Source organism: Rutidosis leptorrhynchoides, chromosome 6, assembly GCF_046630445.1.
Source record: "Rutidosis leptorrhynchoides isolate AG116_Rl617_1_P2 chromosome 6, CSIRO_AGI_Rlap_v1, whole genome shotgun sequence".
Classification (NCBI taxonomy): domain Eukaryota; kingdom Viridiplantae; phylum Streptophyta; class Magnoliopsida; order Asterales; family Asteraceae; genus Rutidosis; species Rutidosis leptorrhynchoides.
In genome coordinates, this window is record NC_092338.1 from 87486089 (window position 1) to 87510198 (window position 24110).

Here is a 24110-nt window from a genome sequence, read left to right on the forward strand (position 1 = left end):
AAACATACTTCCACTTTGAGTTTAACCATAATTTTTGGATATAGTTTCATGTTCATAATAAAAATCATTTTCTCAGAATAACAACTTTTAAATCAAAGTTTATCATAGTTTTTAATTAACTAACCCAAAACAGCCCGCGGTGTTACTACGACGGCGTAAATCCGGTTTTACGGTGTTTTTCGTGTTTCCAGGTTTTAAATCATTAAGTTAGCATATCATATAGATATAGAACATGTGTTTAGTTGATTTTAAAAGTCAAGTTAGAAGGATTAACTTTTGTTTGCGAACAAGTTTAGAATTAACTAAACTATGTTCTAGTGATTACAAGTTTAAACCTTCGAATAAGATAGCTTTATATATATGAATTGAATGATGTTATGAACATCATTACTACCTTAAGTTACTTGTATAAACCTACTGGAAAAGAGAAAAATGGATCTAGCTTCAACGGATCCTTGGATGGCTCGAAGTTCTTGAAGCAGAATCATGACACGAAAACAAGTTCAAGTAAGATCATCACTTGAAATAAGATTGTTATAGTTATAGAAATTGAACCAAAGTTTGAATATGATTATTACCTTGTATTAGAATGATAACCTACTGTAAGAAACAAAGATTTCTTTAGGTTGGATGATCACCTTACAAGATTGGAAGTGAGCTAGCAAACTTGAAAGTATTCTTGATTTTATGAAACTAGAACTTTTGGAATTTATGAAGAACACTTAGAACTTGAAGATAGAACTTGAGAGAGATCAATTAGATGAAGAAAATTGAAGAATGAAAGTGTTTGTAGGTGTTTTTGGTCGTTGGTGTATGGATTAGATATAAAGGATATGTAATTTTATTTTCATGTAAATAAGTCATGAATGATTACTCATATTTTTGTAATTTTATGAGATATTTCATACTAGTTGCCAAATGATGGTTCCCACATGTGTTAGGTGACTCACATGGGCTGCTAAGAGCTAATAATTGGAGTGTATATACCAATAGTACATACATCTAAAAGCTGTGTATTGTACGAGTACGAATACGGGTGCATACGAGTAGAATTGTTGATGAAACTGAATGAGGATGTAATTGTAAGCATTTTTGTTAAGTAGAAGTATTTTGATAAGTGTATTGAAGTCTTTCAAAAGTGTATAAATACATATTAAAACACTACATGTATATACATTTTAACTGAGTCGTTAAGTCATCGTTAGTCGTTACATGTAAGTGTTGTTTTGAAACCTTTAGGTTAACGATCTTGTTAAATGTTGTTAACCCAATGTTTATAATATCAAATGAGATTTTAAATTATTATATTATCATGATATTATCATGTATGAGTATCTCTTAATATGATATATATACATTAAATGTCTTTACAACGATAATCGTTACATATATGTCTCGTTTAAAAATCATTAAGTTAGTAGTCTTGTTTTTACATATGTAGTTCATTGTTAATATACCTAATGATATGTTTACTTATCATAGTATCATGTTAACTATATATATATATCCATATATATGTCATCATATAGTTTTTACAAGTTTTAACGTTCGTGAATCACCGGTCAACTTGGGTGGTCAATTGTCTATATGAAACATATTTCAATTAATCAAGTCTTAACAAGTTTGATTGCTTAACATGTTGGAAACATTTAATCATGTAAATATCAATCTCAATTAATATATATAAACATGGAAAAGTTCGGGTCACTACATGATTAATTTGGGGTTTTGAATTTGTGAGTTAAATTGATATATTTTGAATGTTGTATGACTGTTAGTTGAGTATAAATACCATGAATTCATGTTTAAATTGTCTATATTTTGATTTTGAATTCTAGGGTTCATGTGTAATTAGGGATTTTGACTTGGTTGACTGGGTTTGACTCAGTTTGACTTTTGGATTGTGTTTAGCATGTGCCGATGATATGTATGCTTTGATTACGTGTTTGGATTATTGGTTTACTTAGTTAAAGTTGCATATTTTACTGAGAGGATGACGTTAGTAGATTGATTTGTGTTGATTTGACATGCATGCTTTAAATTGTCTATAACTGTGAGGATTTTCATGATGATTAAGGATGATACTTGGGAATTTGTTATAAGTGACCATTGACATTCTGTGCCTTAGGTTTATGTTTGAAAGAATGCAGGGTATCGCTAACGCTAACATGTCCTTTGTGATATATCTTTTTGGTTTGTCATTGTGTTTGTTTTTTAGACAGGAGGACGTGGTAATGCTAGGGGTGCTTCAAGTTCCGGTACTGCAGCCGGTGCAGCTGAGGAGGTTCAACCGCAACCTCCAATTCCTCAAACAGAATTACATGTGAATTTACGGTTTAATGGTCGATCGGAGGTTATTAAGCAAAGAAAGGCGGATGTTCAAGAGTTGATTCGTAAAGAATTTGAACCACATCGGGTGGTTGATTGGAATGTTTTGCAACGAGGTGGTTTACATGCTACGGTTATGGAGTATTTGCAGTTGGAATGGCGTAGTTCTGTGTATAATGATTGGGTTGCTTTTTTTGGGATTCATGAAGTAGTTTACCGGGAGTTGGTTATTGAATTTTACGCTACATATGTGATGAACCTTCACCCTGAAAATGTTGATGATCCAACGTTTATAACTTTTCGTTTGGGTGGGGTTAACCGCTCTATGTCATTATTTCAGTTGGCTACTTGTTTGGGAATTTATACCAATGAAGAACGCACACGAGTTAGTTTTCGAGATTATCTTTGGGGTGCTGAAAGGGTAATTGGTATGATTGATCCTCGTGAATTTGATGCAGCTAGAGTTTGGGGGGATATTGCTTCTGATTCTGAATGGAGCCCGAGTAACTGTCCTTGTGTTCATATCATGGATCTCGCTCTTCGTGCAATTCAACGAATGGTTGCGCATACTATTACACATTGAAGAAGTGGGAACGAGAAGGTCTCTTTACCGGACCTTTGGTATGTGAACCAATTCCGAACCAAGACACCTACTTTGGTTGCTTATGGAGTGGCTTATTTTCTTAAACATCAGGGTAGTGGACTTCGTTCTGCGGGAAGTCCGATTCGAGGTGGTCATTTTATCACGAGGATTGCGTCGATTTTTGAGATTGATAGATCGGATATGGAGCGAATTGTTACTGAGGCGGTTGTGTTAGGAGAAAATGTTTTTCGAGGAGCAAGAGTAATATCTATTGAGCACGGTCAGGTTATTTCGAATAGGGTTCGTCGTCGTCGTCCCCGAGATGCACAGGGGGCACATGAGGAGGATGAAGAGATGACCGAGGGTGGTCAGGATGCGGGTCAAGGTATCGGGGGTCAACGTTTTACAAACCGGGATTTAATGGAACAGATGCGTAATATGCAGCTTTATAATGAGGAAACCCGAGCACGCTCGGAAAGTCAGATTGCATATGGCATTAGTGAGGTTACGTATCATCACGATTGGCATCGACACAACATGGAGCTTGTTTCTCCTAATATTATCTTTACTCCTTATGGCACTCGTGTTCCATGGACTCCGGAGTCGACAGGTTCTTATCGGGTATATGATGGCACAGCAGCTCAGGAAGTTTGGGAGGATATGGTACGACGAAGAGGAGCAGGTTCTAGTTCTCAGTATGATGAAGGTAACCAGGGAGGTCAATGAGGTGGTGGAGGTCCTTATGGTGGGCAGTATGATGGCTCTTATGGAGGGTATAACCCTTGGTGATTGGATGCGGTAGTGATCGTGTGGTGACAAGCAAAACAATAATTTTTTAATTTCGTTTATTTGTTTTTATTTTGGATGACTGTAACCTTAATTAGGATGATGGTAGTTGTTAGTGTTTAAACTTAATACTTTGGATTTTTAATGGGGCGTTTCGGTACCATGGTGGTACCACCCCATTAATTGTGGTTGTGGTATGTATGTTTTCATTTCAGGTTCCACGGTGGTTGTGCTTTATTGTTTTTCAAAGTCTGGCATTAAGTTCAACACCTTACTTGATTATGATGTTTTGGTGATCGAATGGATGCCGATGTTCTTATGCTGGCAGTAAGTTCAGCGCCATCGTGCACCGTGTTTCCGCGATCTACGGATCTAAAAATCCGGGTTTTTCTTTTCTTTTCTTTTCCCCTTTTCACTATTTTGTCCTCTCGAATTTATTTTTGATTTTCCGATTTCATGTAAATGAGGGCATTACATGATCTTAAGTGTGGGGGGAGAGATAAATTCTCGCGGATTTTTGAACTTTTTGCATGTTTTAATTGCCTAGTGGTCAAAATTAAAATTTTAAACTTTTCAAGGTTATGATTGAGATGTTTACCCATGAGAGCACCCGTAGTGATTAGGGATTGACTTGGAATTTTTGGTTTTAGCCGGTGAGGTTTATTAGTTTTAAGCAAATTGCTAGTGATATGTTAATTATGAATGACCTTTTTGACCATGACTTAGGAATTTTGAGTATATAAATGCTTGAGGAAAGACAATTGATGAAAGGTGAACGTTGAAAAGGGATAAATGTTGGATAAATTTGGTTAAAAATGTTAAAAATTTAATCTTATTTTATCTAGTTTAGTATTTGTTTCAAAGATGACAATGCAACTTATTTGTGTCAAGAAATGAAGAATAACGGTATTTAGGGCTTTAGGGTAAAATGCGAGAAAAATGGTTAAATTAGAGATTAGGATATAAATGGCTTCGTATTTTGTGTTTATGGCTTTTTGACTCTCTTAAAGAAGTGTTATACTCATAAGTGCTAGGTATGTAAGCTTGAAGAGAAAAAATCACAAATCTCTGACTCTAATGGACCCTTTAAGGGTTGGCTGTTGCTGACTATGGTGTGAATGGTATTGCTTTATGTCATGAGTTAAAGATTTCCTACAACAAATCATTCATCATCATCGATCACATCATATATCCATCCGCTACATCATACATTGCGGGTTCTACAAAGTCACAAATTGAAGACGAGGAAGATATTCAAAGAGAGTATTATGTTTACAAAAAAAAAAAAAGATGCTTATGAGATCCGAACTTAAGTAGTAATTTCTAAGACTCGAGCCGATAGATCCTTTGGGGCGCTAGATCACCTAACCACCTAAGACCTTTTTACGGTTTGGGATCGGTTGGTTGAAGGTTCGCTACACGGGTCAAGGACGTTACTATCTCAAGGCAAGGTGATCATCTTTAGGTACTCGTCTCATACTTATGCAGCAGTGATCATCTTTGGCTCATGATGTGGGAAATACCTAGTAAGACTAGACCTTGAGAAGAGTTACCTTTGCGGGGTACTTTGGATAAGAGAGATGTGACCAGTATGTGGATAGCTTGCATATTTAGAAATTATCAGCATGAAATGGAATCAAGAGAGTTAAAAAGTTAAACGGATTTCCCTACATAAACACAGGTATGAATCTATTTATAACTGGATCTTTGATTAAATTGTGAAGTATTGGTATTTGCAATAGCGCCTTAAATATTGTTAGTAGGCTATCTTGATGCGAATAAGGGTCATGATTACAAATGCTAAACCTTATAACGTAAGATTGTTTTTATCATTTGTAATCATTTTACACCAATTGTATTTGAATGTTTATTGGTGATTAGTTATTGAGGTTGGAAAGTTAGGTCTTAAGGGTTGATTGATGCAAAGAAAAGAAGGATATTGAAAGCCTAGTAATGTGATTTTTAGGGGAAGTTAAGTGAAAAGAGTTTAGGCTTTGAGATGAAAGGTTTTTGTTAAGAAGTAAAGTTATGGAAATTTTTGAAGTTTGAGTTCTCAACCCAAATTGTCTTTACATCTCAATTCATGACCTAGAAAAAAAAAATGTTTATTGAAAATTTGTTGCGATAATGGCCACTTAGGATATTGTTTTTGAAATGTGTTTGAATGAAAATGGGGGGAAGAAGGGGGGTGCGTTTGATGGTTTGTATGTTGTTTTGTAAGTGACAGGAATGTGAGGAATTGTTTTGTGAGGAAATAAGCTTATTCGTGAAAAGATGAAGAGTACGAGAGCTTGTGGAGGATTGACTTGCTTGAGGACAAGCAAGGTTCAAGTGTAGGGGATTTTGATAACGCCATTTTCATACATATATTTTGGGCGTTATCTTGTTCCATTTGCTAGTATTTTGAAGACTTTGGTGGAGATATCGAGTTATTTGAGTTTAAAATGAAGAAAAGTGTCAAGATATGGTTCGTTGGCTCATTATTGTTGATTTTATTGAGGTTATAGCCAAAACAAAGTTAGAGTTGAAGATAAACGTGCCTCAGGTGAAAAAATTAGTTTCCATCGCTTCAGGATAAGGTTTATCGTGTTTTGGTCATCATGATACGTGATGAAGTGCATCAGAACACGACATGGAAAAGGGGCCGTTCTGACCATTCTGTCGCGTATTAAGCAGCTTTGTCGCGTCTCGTTTATGGCGTAATGCGATGAGGTTGTCGCGTATCGCGATGAGATGTCGCGGATCGCGACATAGGTCGGTTTCAGCTGTTTTCCCAGCTTCTATAAATAGACGAATTTTACCCCAATTTAGGGTATGCAGTTTTTATTCCGAACTTTAGCCTACAGCAACTTTAGTTACGAATTTCTTTGTCTTCCTTCATTATTTAACAAGGGTTTAAGCTACAATATCATTCTTGGTTAGTTTAATTACTTTTATTAATTTGTTCTTCATTCAATTCAATGATTATGTTTAATTGTTCTTCTTATTTATTTGTTCTTTGCTTTACCATGAGTAGCTAAATATTTAGTATTCGCTTAGATGCATGAACCTAGGTGATGGATTGCGATCTTTTGGTTAATAACAATTAATTAAAATTACACAAGTTTATGTCTAGCTAAGATCCACCGTTATTAAAGCTTATTGATTGTTAGATCACGGAAGTTATTGATTAACTAACGACAGTTAAATTGATTAATAGCTTTTACTAGATTATTGAACGTGAATAAATTAGGAATACGTGAGATTTTATGAGGGACACCGATAATAAAATTAATCATATAGCGGTTGAGCTTGAAATTAGTTGCAATAATTGTGAGGTTGTAAGGGACACCAAACCAACCTAAGTTAGATTATAATCTTGAGTAATACCATTGTGAATTGGTTAGTAACTCTAGGTTAACGACAGTTATACTTAGGTTGCTAGTCTTAAACTGTAGGAATCGACAGATAAATACAGTGTCACATCATTGTAATTGTTTAATTAACGGGTTTAAACGAGCAATCCTAGCCTAGGGAATTGTAGCTAAGTGGATACCTTTGTTTCTTATTGAGTTAAGTTTAATTTACTTTCGCGTTTAATCAGTTTTACAACAAAACCCCCTTTTAAATCTTAGAATAATTAATAGTTCAAGTTTTCAATTACCTGCTCTCTGTGGAACGAATTGGTCAAATACTTGTTTAATTACTACACGAACTGGTTATAGTTGCCTGTATTGTGTGATAATCGATAGGTATTTAGCTAATAATTTAGAGTACGGAATTACACATCAGGGCCCATTTGTACCATGCAGCATTTAAATTTTGTGGTCTATCAAAATGATGAATTTTATTGTTTTATGATAAACTTATGAACTCACCAACCTTTTGGTTGACACTTTAAAGCATGTTTATTCTCAGGTATGAAAGAAACCTTCTGCTGTGCATTTGCTAATTTTTAAAGACATTATTTGAAGTCGATCATCGCAATGGGACCAGATATTGGTGACTTCGTCCAGATGGATTAGGACGGGGTATGACATATGATTGCATCCCACGAAATTTGATTTGGAAGACCCTTAAAGGTAGAAGTATCCCGAGTAGATATATTAGTGTTATTAGGGATATGTACGAAGGGGCGAAGTCTTGCGTTCGAACGCCAGTGGGAAATACCGAAGTTTTCCCAATAGAAGTAGGCCTGCATCAGGGATCGGCCCTTAGCCCTTTTCTTTTCGTATTGATTCTTGATGAGCTTTCGAGAGGGATACAAGAGTGTATCCCTTGGTGCTTAATCTTTGCCGATGATATTGTGCTTGTCTCCGAATCTAAGGAGGAGCTTAATAGAAGACTGGAGCAATGGAGGGTGGCCTTAGAAGGTAATGGTCTACAAATTAGTAGACAAAAGACGGAATATCTTAGATGTGATTTCGATAGAAACAATGATGAACAAGATGATGGAGTGAACATCTGCATTGAAGACCAGATCTTGCATCCACAAACCTCGTTTAGATACCTAGGTTCGATGCTTCATAAATCGGGGAGGATAGATGAAGACGTGTCTTACCATATTAAAGTAGGATGGGTGAAGTGGAGAGCAGCGACTGGAGTCTTATGCGACAGGAAGATCCCCCTAAAGCTGAAAGGGAAATTCTTCAAGGTGGCAATTAGACCTGCCATGCTATACAGATCAGAGTGTTGGCCAATGACGAAGGCGCAAGAGAGAAGGATGGACGTGGCAGAGATGAGGATGCTTAGGTGGATATGCGGTAAGACGATGTTGGATTTGATTCCAAATAGTGTTTTTAGGGAGAACCTGAATGTTAGAAGCATCATCGACAAGCTAAGAGAACAACGACTTCGCTGGTTTGGGCATGTGAGGAGACGCCCTCTTACTGCACCTGTTAGGAGAGTCGAGGCACTTACAGTTGACGGTGTAAGGAGAAGGGGTAGACCCACGCGTAGGTGGGAGGATAGAATAAAGCTCGATTTGAAGGAGCTTTTACTGACCGAGGACATGACCTCTGATAGGAACGTGTGGAGGGCTAGAATTAGAATAGACGAGTAGGCTTTGAAATGCATGTGTGTTTGTGGGTAGGGGTGCTTGTGGGTATGGGTTATTGTGTGTTTGTGTCTTCTTTTGAAGTGTTGTTCGTATGATGGTTTGTGTACGTATGTATCCTCATGTTTTTCCGCGCTTCGCATCTAACCAGGACCCCGTCTCGGTTTTGGGTATGTTTGTGTGTGCATGTATGTTTGTGCATGTATGTACGCATGTTTAGGGTGTCGGGTATGGATGTTTGCATGTTTAGGTTTGGATGTTTTTGGGTATGTATGTTTATGGTTGTTTTTATGTGTGCATATATGTTTGCATGATGTATGTTTATGGATGTTTGTAAGTATGTTTTGTATGGATGTATGTACGTGTATGTAAGTATGCTTATGCTTGTATCTTTGTTTTGTATGTTTAGCGATGTAGGTATGTTAGTGTGTATGTAGGTATGTATGCGTATATGTTAGCGTGTATATGTGCGTTTATGTTTTGTATGCGTATGTTTCATGTATGTTTGCTTTTTGTTGCGTTTAGGTACGGATTTATGTATGTATGTATGTATGTATGTATGCTTGTGTGGATGTTTGGAGGTAGTATGTAGGGCCATGTTTTGTAGTTATTGTTTAGGTGTGTTTCTGGTTATTGGTATGTGGTCATATATGTTTATTGTTCTTTTTGTGTTGCATTTCTCGATATGTCTTGAGCCCCGCTCAACTGTATTAGGTACGTTTCCATTTATATATATATATATATATATATATATATATATATATATATATATATATATATATAGTTTATACCTACTTTTACTACTATTATTATTATTATTATTATTATTATTATTATTATATTATTATTATTATTAGTATTTTTACGTGTATATATATATATATATATATATATATATATATATATATATATATATATATATATATATATATATATATATATATATATATATATATATATATGGCCCTATTACTTGAGGCAACGGCAAACGTAGATTTATTGGCGACTTAACTGCCGCTTAGTGGCTAAATTGAACTCCAGGCTTGATTTAAAATCCATGAAAATTTGCTTCTACCATTTTCATGGCGTCTCTTTTCTATTACTTTTTCTATCATGTATGTATGTATCTATTTTATTTTTTATTTAAATTATTTGTTATTTACTTTATTTATTTTTATTTTGTTTTATTTTGTTCTATTTGTTATTTTATTATTATTATTATTATTTATTTTTTATTTTTTTTCCTTCTACTTTTGGGCAGGAGGTCCTCTTGGAAGCAATCTCTTTATCCGTCGAACAGAGAGAGGAAAAACTTTCTCTACTCTTGTGAGTGTTTCACTCGGGGTGGAAAAATGATTTCTCTTTATTCTGGGATAATGGAAGGATTGTCTATGTCTCACCTCCCCCATACCTCACACATGTGAGATTGGGTATGTTGTTGTTGTGTGTGTGTGTGTGTATATATATATATATATATATATATATATATATATATATATATATATATATATATATATATATATATATATATATATAGTAATATTATAAAAGGGAGTTTTACCGTTTAATGACCGGTTTGTCGATTTTTAATAAAGCGTAAAAATAAATGACAATAATTAAAGTGCATAAAATAAATAACAATATTTAAATGACGATATATAAAATTGTGATAAGAAATAAAATGACAGTAAATAAAAGTACGATGAGAAATACAATAAAAGTATTATGCTTAATTAAACTTCCGTAATCATGATGTTTGATGTTTTGATTTTAATTTATTACTCTGAGTTAATTGTCATTTGTCTTGGATTTATTTGAAACCTATCTGGTTTTTGCTCATAATAGTCCATCGGTCATAATTATAAAATGCTCGTCAAATTAACCTTATACCCGAAGTCAAATATTCCAACTAATTAGGGATTTAGACTGTAACAAGGTTTTAATACTTTGTTAATTACACTAGGTTATCGACTGCGTGTAATCCAAGATTTTAGTACTTTGTTAACAATTACACCAATTACCCTTGTATGTAATCCACCTCTGTTTTAATGAGTCCATGATATATTAATTTATTCACTTGGCCAAAATGAATAATAAATTACCCAATCCAATTGATTAATTAAATGATTGTAAAAGATTCCGTATAAACGTCACTAAATAGGACATTCGTAATCATTTAATAATTATTAGATTAACTAATTTGAAGATATGTTATTAAATTAACTAATTTGAAGATAGGTTCGACAGACTCCAAAGAGTTGTCATTCGATTAAACAATAGTACAATACCCCCCATCTATTAATAGTCCATAGTCCAATGTCCACAAGTGTCGGTCTTTTATCTAAACCCTAATTATGGTACAAAATCCAATAACCCCGTCTTAATATTTAGTCCAACATCACGATTACTTCGACTTAAATAAGCATAATAATAACTTAGTTACGAGACAATAATTTAAAAAGGAAGAACATAGCTTACAGTGGTTATTAATCGCGTAGCGTTACACAGACAGAGTTTCGACTTTAAAACCCGTAAAACATTTCTTACAATAACCTTATTATTAAAATTAACTTAACTTAAAATTATAATATAAATATAAATTATAAATATAGAGAGAAAGAAAAGATTGAATTAATCAATCTGGTGTCATTTTTCGGGCAGAACTCGTGGCCTTTTATAGCAAGTTTCCTGATCCTGTAGCCCATGCGATCTCATGGACTTTGTGTGTGGTTGCCATGCGATCGTATGGCTAGCCTGGCCATGCTCCATCCTTCATTTAAACGTGGGCTGCTCGATATAAAATAATATATAATATAATATATATAATTTTATATAATTATATATATATTATATTATATTCTTGTGCATAGTTGACTGGTAATTTTTGCTCCGTTGATTTGTACGTTGATGCTCGGTTTATGTCTCAGTTTCGAATTTTCGAACGTCCTTTCGTACACTTAGATATCTTGTACTTTGCATTCCGCGGCTTGTACTCTTGTCATTTTTAGATGTTATTCATCAATAAATTGAACCACTTGGATTGTATCTTGTACATTTGAGCTTTTTGGTCATTTTCGTCTTCAAATCGTCAATTCTGTCTTTTATCTTCGCACTTATTTATTTAAACGAATATTACTTAAAAATAGAACAATTTCAACTGAAAACTTTACATATTGGAAGGATATTGCGCCTAAATATATTTTCATTTAGAGCACTATCAAATATCCCCACACTTGAGCGTTGCTTGTCCTCAAGCAATACAAAACTTGAAATAAAATCACACTTCACTCGAATCACTTTTTTATTCTCACACTTTATACATCAGTGATTTTGATACGGTGGTATAAACAATGATAGTAACGATATGGTTTACAGTCTCACATGACTCTGAAAATTTAGATCCTTTAAGGAAATTGGATCTTTATGAAAACATTTGATCTTTTGAAAATTCATTCTAGCTTTTACCCTAGATAAATTTTTCGGAATAACCATTCACCGGTGTCTGCAAAATATTTTTGTGGGTTTCAGATTTGAAAATTTTAGCTCAAAACTTTACAATTTTGTGTCACCCACTTGCTAACCTTGTATTACGAAAGCAACACGTCCAGTTTACTTATCCCGTATATTACCTTTCAGTAAACTACCTTTCAGTTGTAAAGGAAATCGTTGAACAAGCAACTGTTGAGGCAATGTCTAATGATATACAGATGTTCATGGTCTACAATGTGTCGGATGCAATTACTATCCTTTGTAGGAGAAATAGTAAAGATCACCCTATAATTTTGGTCTGGCACAAGGTCCTGTCTTCGACCATGCTATGCAACCAATCCTGTCTTCGACCATGCTATGCAACCACCGTTCTTACGGTTGACACCCGATTTGGTTCAGGTGACCTAATGAATTCTGGTGAATTCTCAGGATTTTACGTTCAATGGTAATGAACGTATTGAAAATAGGTTTTTAGAAAACAAATCGGTTTTAATTTTATCAAAATATTTTCTCTTTCAAGATCGAGTTTAGATATCATTGAATTCCATGAGTTTGTAATTATGAATCTTTAAGGTCAATCTCAAGGATTGAGTAATATCAGTCTTAAAAGCTGATTTTTAATCTTTAAGGAGATTATCCTTTCTGGGTGTCTGATTCATTAGTCTTATCAAGCTAATTTGCATGGCGCCCTCCCCATTTTACAAGACAGATCCTCTCATGATTAGGATAAGTCTGACCACTTGGCGACCTTGTTTGATGTTGAGGTCCGTGGATTTCCTGCTGATTTTAGAGATGACTTTTCTAGATTTTTCGTCAACCTACAGCTAGTCTGGACGATAACTTTCTGACCTAAATCAAGAAGCGTGTGTCTTTTTCAGAAGACTTTACTTCCTTTTAATGATGGAATTGATTCATCATGTAGATCCATCTTTCTTTCAAATATATTACAGTAAATCGGGTAAAACTGATCAGTATTGTTCAAAGCAAAAGTACCTGCAATAATCTTGTACAAAAATATGTGATATATGTTTTAAAGAACTTGGTGCATTCTTCCCACACTTAGCTTTTATATTTCTTTCTTTGACTTTTTATTCTCTTCTATTCCATTTTAAATGAATTCAAGCGTTTTGGGTTGTTTCTCAATTTATGTCCTTTTTGAGGTAACAATAATTTCGGTATTATCACCTAGTTTTATCGTTCATAAATATGTATAAACATGATTTTGAGTTCATTTAGTTGAAATTTTTTTCAAATTTTCACAAAATTTGGCAATTAAACCAAGTGTAAACCCGAGAGAATTTATAACTCTTCCCCACACTTGAGATCTTGCAAAGCCCTCATTTGCAAGAAATCAGTAAAAAATCAAATTCATGAGGGTGATTAGCGTAGAAAAATGATTAAAATTACCGAGTTTGCAAACATATTGTTTTATATCACATTTGATATTTTACGTCTTGTCGTTAAAATTAGTAGTTTTTGCTGAACTTAATGCTAGTTTTTGAAAGTGCGCTGTTTTACCCTGTTTTGTACATAACATAAACTACAAACATATATACATATTTTTGAAGTTGGGTATATTACCCCACATTCATATAATATTTTTGGCATACTTTAGATCAATAATATTAAAATAATGATAACAAAATTTTTCGTTCCGTCCTTGGGTAAAGCAATTTCGGTTCTACGACCTAGTGTTTAACTTACGACGAATTTTAGAAATCATTTTTTTAAACTAAATGAAATAAAGTAAATTTTGTTTTTAAATTCACACAAAACTTAAATTTAAAAAGCATATTAATTTCATACAAAACCTACAAAGCAAAAAAAAATTCAGAATGGGGGGAGAAAACTAGTTCTTTAGTGTCTGCTAGTGAAAAAGACCAATCGGATTCCATTCTCGAAACTACACGAGAACAGAACAACTAACTCTAGACAGCATTTTTTTTTTCTTAGAACATTTGAATCTCCTCACAAATAGGTAGTTGTGGTGTCAAAATTGTGATTAACTTTATCGTCAATTTCTCTTGGACCATAATCAACTTGCATATCTGTGACTTTTGCTTTAAGCCATTGGTCGGATTCCTGTGTAATATCCACAAATTCAACTAGTTTTGCCTTTTCTTTAGGCGACAGATTGGATACTAACCGGTTACATAACTTAAAGTTCCCCGTGGTTCTAGCATCGCGAATCCGTTTAATAAGTTTCTTCATTGAACTGTTAATAACGGGGTCATTTAATTTCGCATCAACAATGGGGTTCTTTGCTATCAAGTCATCATTAGGTGTTACTTCATCTTCCCCACACTTAGGCGTTTTATTATTGTTAAGCATTACCATTGGAGTTGGTAAAACAATATAGTTTTTACCAATCGTTTTTATTGGTTCAACGGTTTTGATTGGTGGAGATTTAGACTTTCGAATCACAAAGGTGATCGATTTTTCACCATTATTAAGTGTCATTCTACCCTCTTTTACATCAATTAACGCCTCGGTAGACGCTAAGAATGGTCGACCTAAAATTAGAGGAATGTTTGAGTCTTCTTCTACGTCAATGATAATAAATTCGACTAAAAGGTTAAATTACCCACTTGAACGGGTAGGTTGTCAGCAATTCCAACTGGGTGCCTAATGGTTTCGTCAAAGAGTCGAACACTCATTTCCGTTGGACTTAACTCACCTACTCCTAATCTTTTATATAATGAAAGAGGCATAACACTCACACTCGCACCTAAATCTGCTAGTGCATCATACATGACACAATCACTAAGTAGACAAGGAACAATAAACTCACCCGGATCACCCAACTTAGGTGGAAGTTTTGGTGGAACTGTCTTCACCGGGTTTATTTTTACGGTTTTAGTTTCTTGTACTTGCTTATTCTTCTTCTTCCTTCCAAAGGTATCACAAACTTTATTACCTATCACTTGATCATACTCAACTCCTTTTCTTGGAAACGGGGTGGGTGGTCTGTATGGTGCAACCACTAGCTTTACATACTTGGATGGTGGTGGTGTTGTAACTTCTTCATTGTTACTCACATCTAAAACCATCCCATCTTCTGATGCTGGTTTTTCAGAATTTGTTGACACCATGTTAACATTCTCATTCCGAGGATTTACTTCAGTATTACTCAGTAGCTTTCCTTATTCCCTCTCACTCATCATGCTAGCAAGAGTACCTACATGTTTTTCTTGATTCAAAATGGAAGCTTGTTGAGTTCTAAATGACCGATTAAACCTCTAATTCGTTTGGATTTGAGTTGCAATAAATTGTGTTTGAGATTCAACTAGCTTTTGTACTATTTCTTCCAGATTTGACTTTTTCTCTTCGGTTTGTTGTGGTGGTTTATACAAGACAGGTCTTTGTTGATTGAAAGTGTTGTTTTGAGTTGGTTGGTTATTCGGACCTTGTTAGTTATACGAGTTATTGTTGGGTCCATTTGGATTGTAAAGAATGTTTTGATTTCGATTAAAGTTTGGCCTTAGCGGTTGATAATTATTTCCCGGCCTTTGGTTCATGTAGGAAACATTCTCACGTTGTTCCATGGTTTGCTCAATATTGCAATCTTTCGTTAAGTGTGGTCCTCCGCATTGCTCACAACTGATTCGTATTGCGTGAATATCTTTAGTCATCTTTTTCATTCGTCTCTCGAAAGCATTTATATTTGCGGAAACAGAATCAAAGTCATGGCTAGAATCGGCTCTAACTGCTTTAGATGAATGAAAGATATCTTTTTCCTGGTGCCACTCATGCGAGTGGGAGGCTGTGTTATCAATGATCTTGTGAGCTTCGGTTGCGGTTTTCTTCATAATGGAACCACCAGCTGCTGTGTCGATGTCTTTTCGTGTGGTGATGTCGACGCCTTTATAGAAGATTTGCACTATTTGAAAAGTATCTAAACCGTGTTGAGGACATCCTCTCAACATCCTTCCAAATCTTGTCCATGCCTCATATAACGTTTCATTTGGCTTTTGCATGAACGTGGAAATTTCTCCTTGAAGTCTCACGGCTTTATTTGCCGGAAAGAATCTTTTAAGAAATTTCTCAACTAAAACATCCCATGTATCATTCGCTCCTCCAAGTAACGATTCTAACCAACCTTTGGCTTCTCCCTTTAAAGTCCGGGGAAACAACATGAGATAGATCTGTTCATCTTCAACTTCTCTGATTTTAAATAGAGTGCAGATCCTATTAAAGGTTCGAAGATGTTCGTTTGGATCTTCTTTTGGCGTACCACTAAATTGGCATTGATTAGTTACCATGTGTAGGATTTGTCCTTTGATTTCAAAATCTGGCGCATTAACATCTGGCTGAATAATGGCGTGACCTTGGCCCGTGCGTGTGGCTCTCATTCGGTCTTCCATACTTTGAGGTTCCATTATTTCCATATTTGAATTTGTTGAATCTGAATCACTAGAAGATTCTGATTTAATGGTTTGTGGTTCAGGAGGAATAATTAGTGGTTCAGGATCTTGGAATTGTCCTTGAATATTGTAGTGACCCGAACTTTTACATATTTATATATATTAAATGAAATTGATATTTACATGATTAAATGTTTCCAACATGTTAAGCAATCAAACTTGTTAAGACTTGATTAATTAAAATGAGTTTCATGTAGACAATTGACCACCCGAGTTGACCGGCGATTCTGTAGTGACCCGAACTTTTCCATGTTTATATATATTAATTGAGATTGATATTTACATGATTAAATGTTTCCAACATGTTAAGCAATCAAACTTGTTAAGACTTGATTAATTGAAATATGTTTCATATAGACAATTGACCACCCAAGTTGACCGGCGATTCACGAACGTTAAAACTTGTAAAAACGACATGACGATATATATATATGGATATACATATGGTTAACATGAGATTATGATAAGTAAGTATCTCCATAAGTATATTAACAATGAGTTATATACATATAAACAAGACTACTAACTTAAGGATTTCGAAACGAGGCATATATGTTACGATTATCGTTGTAACGACATTTAAATGTATATATATCATATTAAGATATATTAATATATCATAATATCATGATAATATAATAATTTAACATCTCATTAGATATAATAAACAATGGGTTAACAACATTAATTGAGATCGTTAACTTAAAGGTTTCAAAACAACACTTACATGTAACGACTAACGATGACTTAACGACTCAGTTAAAATGTATATACATGTAGTGTTTTAATATGTATTTATACACTTTTGAAAGACTTCAATACACTTATCAAAATACTTCTACTTAACAAAAATGCTTACAATTACATCCTCGTTCAGTTTCATCAACAATTCTACTCGTATGCACCCGTATTCGTACTCGTACAATACACAGCTTTTAGATGTATGTACTATTGGTATATACACTCCAATGATCAGCTCTTAGCAGCCCATGTGAGTCATCTAACACATGTGAGAACCATCATTTGGCAACTAGCATGAAATATCTCATAAAATTACAAAAATATGAGTAATCATTCATGAGTTATTTACATGAAAACAAAATTACATATCCTTTATATCTAATCCATACACCAATGACCAAAAACACCTACAAACACTTTCATTCTTCAATTTTCTTCATCTAATTGATCTCTCTCAAGTTCTATCTTCAAGTTCTAAGTGTTCTTCATAAATTCCAAAAGTTCTAGTTTCATAAAATCAAGAATACTTTCAAGTTTGCTAGCTCACTTCCAATCTTGTAAGGTGATCATCCAACCTCAAGAAATCTTTGTTTCTTACAGTAGGTTATCATTCTAATACAATGTAATAATCATATTCAAACTTTGGTTCAATTTCTATAACTATAACAATCTTATTTCAAGTGATGATCTTACTTGAACTTGTTTTCGTGTCATGATTCTGCTTCAAGAACTTCGAGCCATCCAAGGATCCATTGAAGCTAAATCCATTTTTCTCTTTTCCAGTAGGTTTATCCAAGGAACTTAAGGTAGTAATGATGTTCATAACATCATTCGATTCATACATATAAAGCTATCTTATTCGAAGGTTTAAACTTGTAATCACTAGAACATAGTTTAGTTAATTCTAAACTTGTTCGCAAACAAAAGTTAATCCTTCTAACTTGACTTTTAAAATCAACTAAACACATGTTCTATATCTATATTATATGCTAACTTAATGATTTAAAATCTGGAAACACGAAAAACACCGTAAAACCGGATTTACGCCGTCGTAGTAACACCGCGGGCTGTTTTGGGTTAGTTAATTAAAAACTACGATAAAATTTGATTTAAAAGTTGTTATTCTGAGAAAATGATTTTTATTATGAACATGAAACTAGATCCAAAATTTATGGTTAAACTCAAAGTGGAAGTATGTTTTCTAAAATGGTCATCTAGACGTCGTTCTTTCGACTGAAATGACTACCTTTACAAAAACGACTTGTAACTTATTTTTCCGACTATAAACCTATACATTTTCTATTTAGATTCATAAAATAGAGTTCAATATGAAACCATAGCAATTTGATTCACTCAAAACGGATTTAAAATGAAGAAGTTATGGGTAAAACAAGATTGGATAATTTTTCTCATTTTAGCTACGTGAAAATTGGTAACAAATCTATTCCAACCATAACTTAATCAACTTGTATTGTATATTATGTAATCTTGAGATACCATAGACACGTATACAATGTTTCGACCTATCATGTCGACACATCTATATATATTTCAGAACAACCATAGACACTCTATATGTGAATGTTGGAGTTAGCTATACAGGGTTGAGGTTGATTCCAAAATATATATAGTTTGAGTTGTGATCAATACTGAGATATGTATACACTGGGTCGTGGATTGATTCAAGATAATATTTATCGATTTATTTCTGTACATCTAACTGTGGACAACTAGTTGTAGGTTACTAACGAGGACAGCCGACTTAATAAACTTAAAACATCAAAATATATTAAAAGTGTTGTAAATATATTTTGAACATACTTTGATATATATGTATATATTGTTATAGGTTCGTGAATCAACCAGTGGCCAAGTCTTACTTCCCGACGAAGTAAAAATCTGTGAAAGTGAGTTATAGTCCCACTTTTAAAATCTAATATTTTTGGGATGAGAATACATGCAGGTTTTATAAATGATTTACAAAATAGACACAAGTACGTGAAACTACATTCTATGGTTGAATTATCGAAATCGAATATGCCCCTTTTTATTAAGTCTGGTAATCTAAGAATTAGGGAACAGACACCCTAATTGACGCGAATCCTAAAGATAGATCTATTGGGCCCAACAAGCCCCATCCAAAGTACCGGATGCTTTAGTACTTCGAAATTTATATCATATCCGAAGGGTGTCCCGGAATGATGGGGATATTCTTATATATGCATCTTGTTAATGTCGGTTACCAGGTGTTCACCATATGAATGATTTTTATCTCTATGTATGGGATGTGTATTGAAATATGAAATCTTGTGGTCTATTATTATGATTTGATATATATAGGTTAAACCTATAACTCACCAACATTTTTGTTGACGTTTTAAGCATGTTTATTCTCAGGTGATTATTAAGAGCTTCCGCTGTCGCATACTTAAATAAGGACGAGATTTGGAGTCCATGCTTGTATGATATTGTGTAAAAACTGCATTCAAGAAACTTATTTTGTTGTAACATATTTGTATTGTAAACCATTATGTAATGGTCGTGTGTAAACAGGATATTTTAGATTATCATTATTTGATAATCTACGTAAAGCTTTTTAAAACCTTTATCTATGAAATAAAGGTTATGGTTTGTTTTAAAAATGAATGCAGTCTTTGAAAAACGTCTCATATAGAGGTCAAAACCTCGCAACGAAATCAATTAATATGGAACATTTTTAATCAATAAGAACGGGACATTTCAGTTGGTATCCGAGCGTTGGTCTTAGAGAACCAGAATTTTGCATTAGTGTGTCTTATCTAGTTGTTAGGATGCATTAGTGAGTCTGGACTTCGACCGTGTTTACTTGAAAAATGATTGCTTAACAAATTTTGTTGGAAACTATATATTTTTAACATGTGAATATTATGTGATATATTAATCTCTTAACGCATTTGATATTATGTGATAGATGTCTACCTCTAGAACAAGTCCCATTGACTCACCTAATAATAATGAAGAGTCAAATGTAAATTGGAATGATTCGTGGACTGATTCACAAGTTCCCGAAGAGGAACCGGAAGAAGAGTCGGAACCGGAAGAAGAATCGAAACCGGAAGAAGAATCGGAACCGGATGAAGAAATAGAACCGGTGGGGGAAATAATAAAACGGTTAAGTAAAAGAAAATCCTCAACCAACCGACCAAGGTTAATTATGGTCAATGGTGTTTCCGCCAAGGAAGCAAAATATTGGGAGGATTACCAATTCTCCGATGAATCAGATTCCGACGAGAATTCCGATGATGTTATAGAAATTACCCCAACTGAATTTAAAAAGGCAAAAGAAAATAATAAGGGAAAGGGCATAAAAATAGAGAAATCTAATTCCAACCCCGATGAACTTTATATGTATCGTCAACCCCCGAAGTCCTTAAGTTGTAACAATGACCCGGGAACCTCTAAACCACCAGGTTTTTCTAAACCAATGTGGATAACGACGGCTCGTATTAGGGAAACATCATATATCCCTAGAAACTTGGCAAAACGAACCAAAACCGAAGAAGAAGAAACAAGCGAGTCGGAATAAGATAGTTGTATTCGTGTGGTGTAATATAAGTAATATAGTGTGCTTATGCTTTATGATATATGTAAAAATTGCTTGTATTAATAAGTATTTTTTTTTTATGAATCTAACTCTTGTCTATTTTACAGTATAAAAACACAAAATGGATAGACAACCTAATATTTTAAGAGACCTACCCGGAGACATGATTGATGAAATCTTGTCTAGAGTCGGTCAGAATTCTTCGGCACAACTATTTAAGGCGAGATCAGTTTGTAAGACATTCGAAGAACGTTCCAAGAATGCCTTGGTTTATAAAAGGCTTTCGTTCGAAAGATGGGGGATATCACATTGGAAAATCCATAAGTTACGATGTGTTTACTTTGACGCATATATTGCGGGGAACCCAAATGCTATTTTACGCAATGGGTTAAGAAATTATTTTGACTCAATATATCCGAATATTGGACTTCGTGATTTAGAAAAAGAGGCTAACATGCAACATACAGAAGCATGTTATGCTTACGGATTAGTAATGTTCGCTTCTCACCAAAGTGAGAACAAGAACATCGGGCTACAACTATTAAACAAAACGTTCTCACAAGTGACGGAGTCGGTAATTGGGGTAAGAAATGAGGTTTTTAGATTGTTACGGGACTGTTGGACATTACGTAACCCTCGTCCCTTTGACGACGTTACAACACGCTGTCTTATTAACGGCCATAACGGTTATGTTCCACAAGACCAAGGATGGGAAGTAATCCTAGTAAAACCAGAATGCATGACTTGTTTCTGGACGTATGAATTACGTGTCTTTATTGCCTTTGCTGAACGACTTGTGTACTAGCTAGAATTATCTTCACAACCATCTTGTATCAAATTTATTGTGTGCTATATTTCATGCTATATGTAAAATAAGCGGTATTGTAAGTTTGTAAAATATTGTGTAAAAGTTTGAACGCGAAATATTATTATAATCAGTTTTTCATATAGAATTGTAGTAGTTGAATTGTATATTAGCTACTAAGTATGAACTTAACGGGTAGGTACTACCCGAATTTAAACTTATAAAATGCTAATATGAAGAAAAAGCTTTTATAAATGAGTTCATATTATGCTACAAAATACTATTAACTACTCTTAATATTCTGTATGATTAACTTGTTCCATTTGACTATTTTGAAAGAAATGGCACCGACTACTCGACACACCGTGAATATGAATGAAGAGGAATTCCGTACTTTTCTAGCTTCAAACATAGCCGCAGTACAGGCTGCGCTACATACCAACAATAACCTTGGATCTAGCAGTACAGGAAATCGTGTAGGATGCACCTACAAAGAATTCACTGCTTGCAAACCTTTGGAATTTGTTGGAACCGAAGGACCGATCGGATTGAAACGGTGGACCGAGAAGGTCGAATCGGTGTTTGCCATAAGTAAGTGTACTGAAGAGGACAAAGTGAAGTACGCTACGCATACCTTCACAGGTTCTGCGTTAACATGGTGGAATACCTATCTAGAGCAAGTGGGACAAGATGATGCTTATGCACTACCGTGGTCAGCATTCAAGCACTTGATGAACGAGAAGTACCGTCCCAGAACCGAGGTCAATAAGCTCAAGACAGAACTTAGAGGGTTACGAACCCAAGGATTTGATATTACCACGTACGAAAGACGATTCACATAATTGTGCCTATTGTGTCCGGGAGCATTTGAAGATGAGGAAGAGAAGATCGACGCGTTTGTGAAAGGATTACCGGAAAGAATCCAAGAAGATATAAGTTCACACGAGCCCGCCTCCATACAACAGGCATGTAGAATGGCTCACAAACTAGTGAATCAGATTGAGGAAAGAATTAAAGAACAGACGGCTGAAGAGGCCAATGTGAAGCAAGTCAAAAGAAAGTGGGAGGAAAACGGTGATAAGAATCACCAATACAACAACAACAGCAATTACAATAATAATCGCAATAATTATCCCAACAATCGCAACATCAATCGCAACTACAACAAACGGCCCAACAACAACAACAACAACAACAACAACAGCAGCAACTACAACAATCATCCCAACAACAATAACAACCGCAACAACAACAACAATCAGAAGCAGCTATGCCAAAGGTGTGAAAAGTATCACTCGGGGTTCTGCACCAAATTTTGCAACAAGTGTAAAAGAAATGGTCATAGCGCGGCGAAGTGTGAGGTCTACGGACCAGGGGTTAACAAAACGAAAGGAACAAATGGTGTCGGAACGAGTAATGGCGGAGCAAGTAGTGTCGGAGCAAGTTATTCCAATGTAGTTTGTTATAAATGTGGAAAACCGGGCCACATTATTAGAAATTGCCCGAACCAGGAGAACACAAATGGACAAGGCCGTGGAAGAGTTTTCAATATTAATGCGGCAGAGGCACAGGAAGACCCGGAGCTTGTTACGGGTACGTTTCTTATTGACAATAAATCTGCTTACGTTTTATTTGATTCGGGTGCGGATAGAAGCTATATGAGTAGAGATTTTTGTGCTAAATTAAGTTGTCCATTGACGCCTTTGGATATTAAATTTTTACTCGAATTAGCAAATGGTAAATTAATTTCAGCAGATAATATATGTCGGAATCGAGAAATTAAACTGGTTAGCGAAACATTTAAGATTGACTTGATACTAGTAGAGTTAGGGAGTTTTGATGTGATAATCGGTATGGACTGGTTGAAAGAAGTGAAAGCAGAGATCGTTTGTTATAAAAATGCAATTCGCATTATACGAGAAAAAGGAAAACCCTTAATGGTGTACGGAGAAAAGGGCAACACGAAGCTACATCTTATTAGTAATTTGAAGGCACAAAAACTAATAAGAAAAGGTTGCTATGCTGTTCTAGCACACGTCGAGAAAGTACAAACTGAAGAAAAGAGCATCAATGATGTTCCCGTCGCAAAAGAATTTCCCGATGTATTTCCGAAAGAATTACCGGGATTACCTCCACATCGATCTGTTGAATTTCAAATAGATCTTGTACCAGGAGCTGCACCAATAGCTCGTGCTCCTTATAGACTCGCACCCAGCGAGATGAAAGAACTGCAAAGCCAACTGCAAGAACTATTAGAACGTGGTTTCATTCGACCAAGCACATCACCGTGGGGAGCTCCTGTTTTGTTTGTCAAGAAGAAAGATGGTACATTCAAG

General features: G+C 34.8%; 1 protein-coding gene and 1 non-coding gene across 2 annotated transcripts in view; both read left to right on the plus strand.

Moving 5' to 3' along the window:
• The first annotated feature begins 7799 nt into the window (after nt 1-7799).
• LOC139853851 (uncharacterized) overlaps nt 7800-24110 on the plus strand; it is an 86729-nt gene continuing 70418 nt past the window's right edge. The window contains exon 1 of the mRNA XM_071843194.1: nt 7800-8330. Coding sequence (XP_071699295.1) covers nt 7800-8330 — 531 coding nt within the window. The remainder of the gene's footprint in view (nt 8331-24110) is intronic.
• LOC139856538 (small nucleolar RNA R71) lies at nt 16119-16225 on the plus strand. The gene has a single exon (XR_011762014.1). It is a non-coding gene; the product is annotated as a small nucleolar RNA R71 (small nucleolar RNA).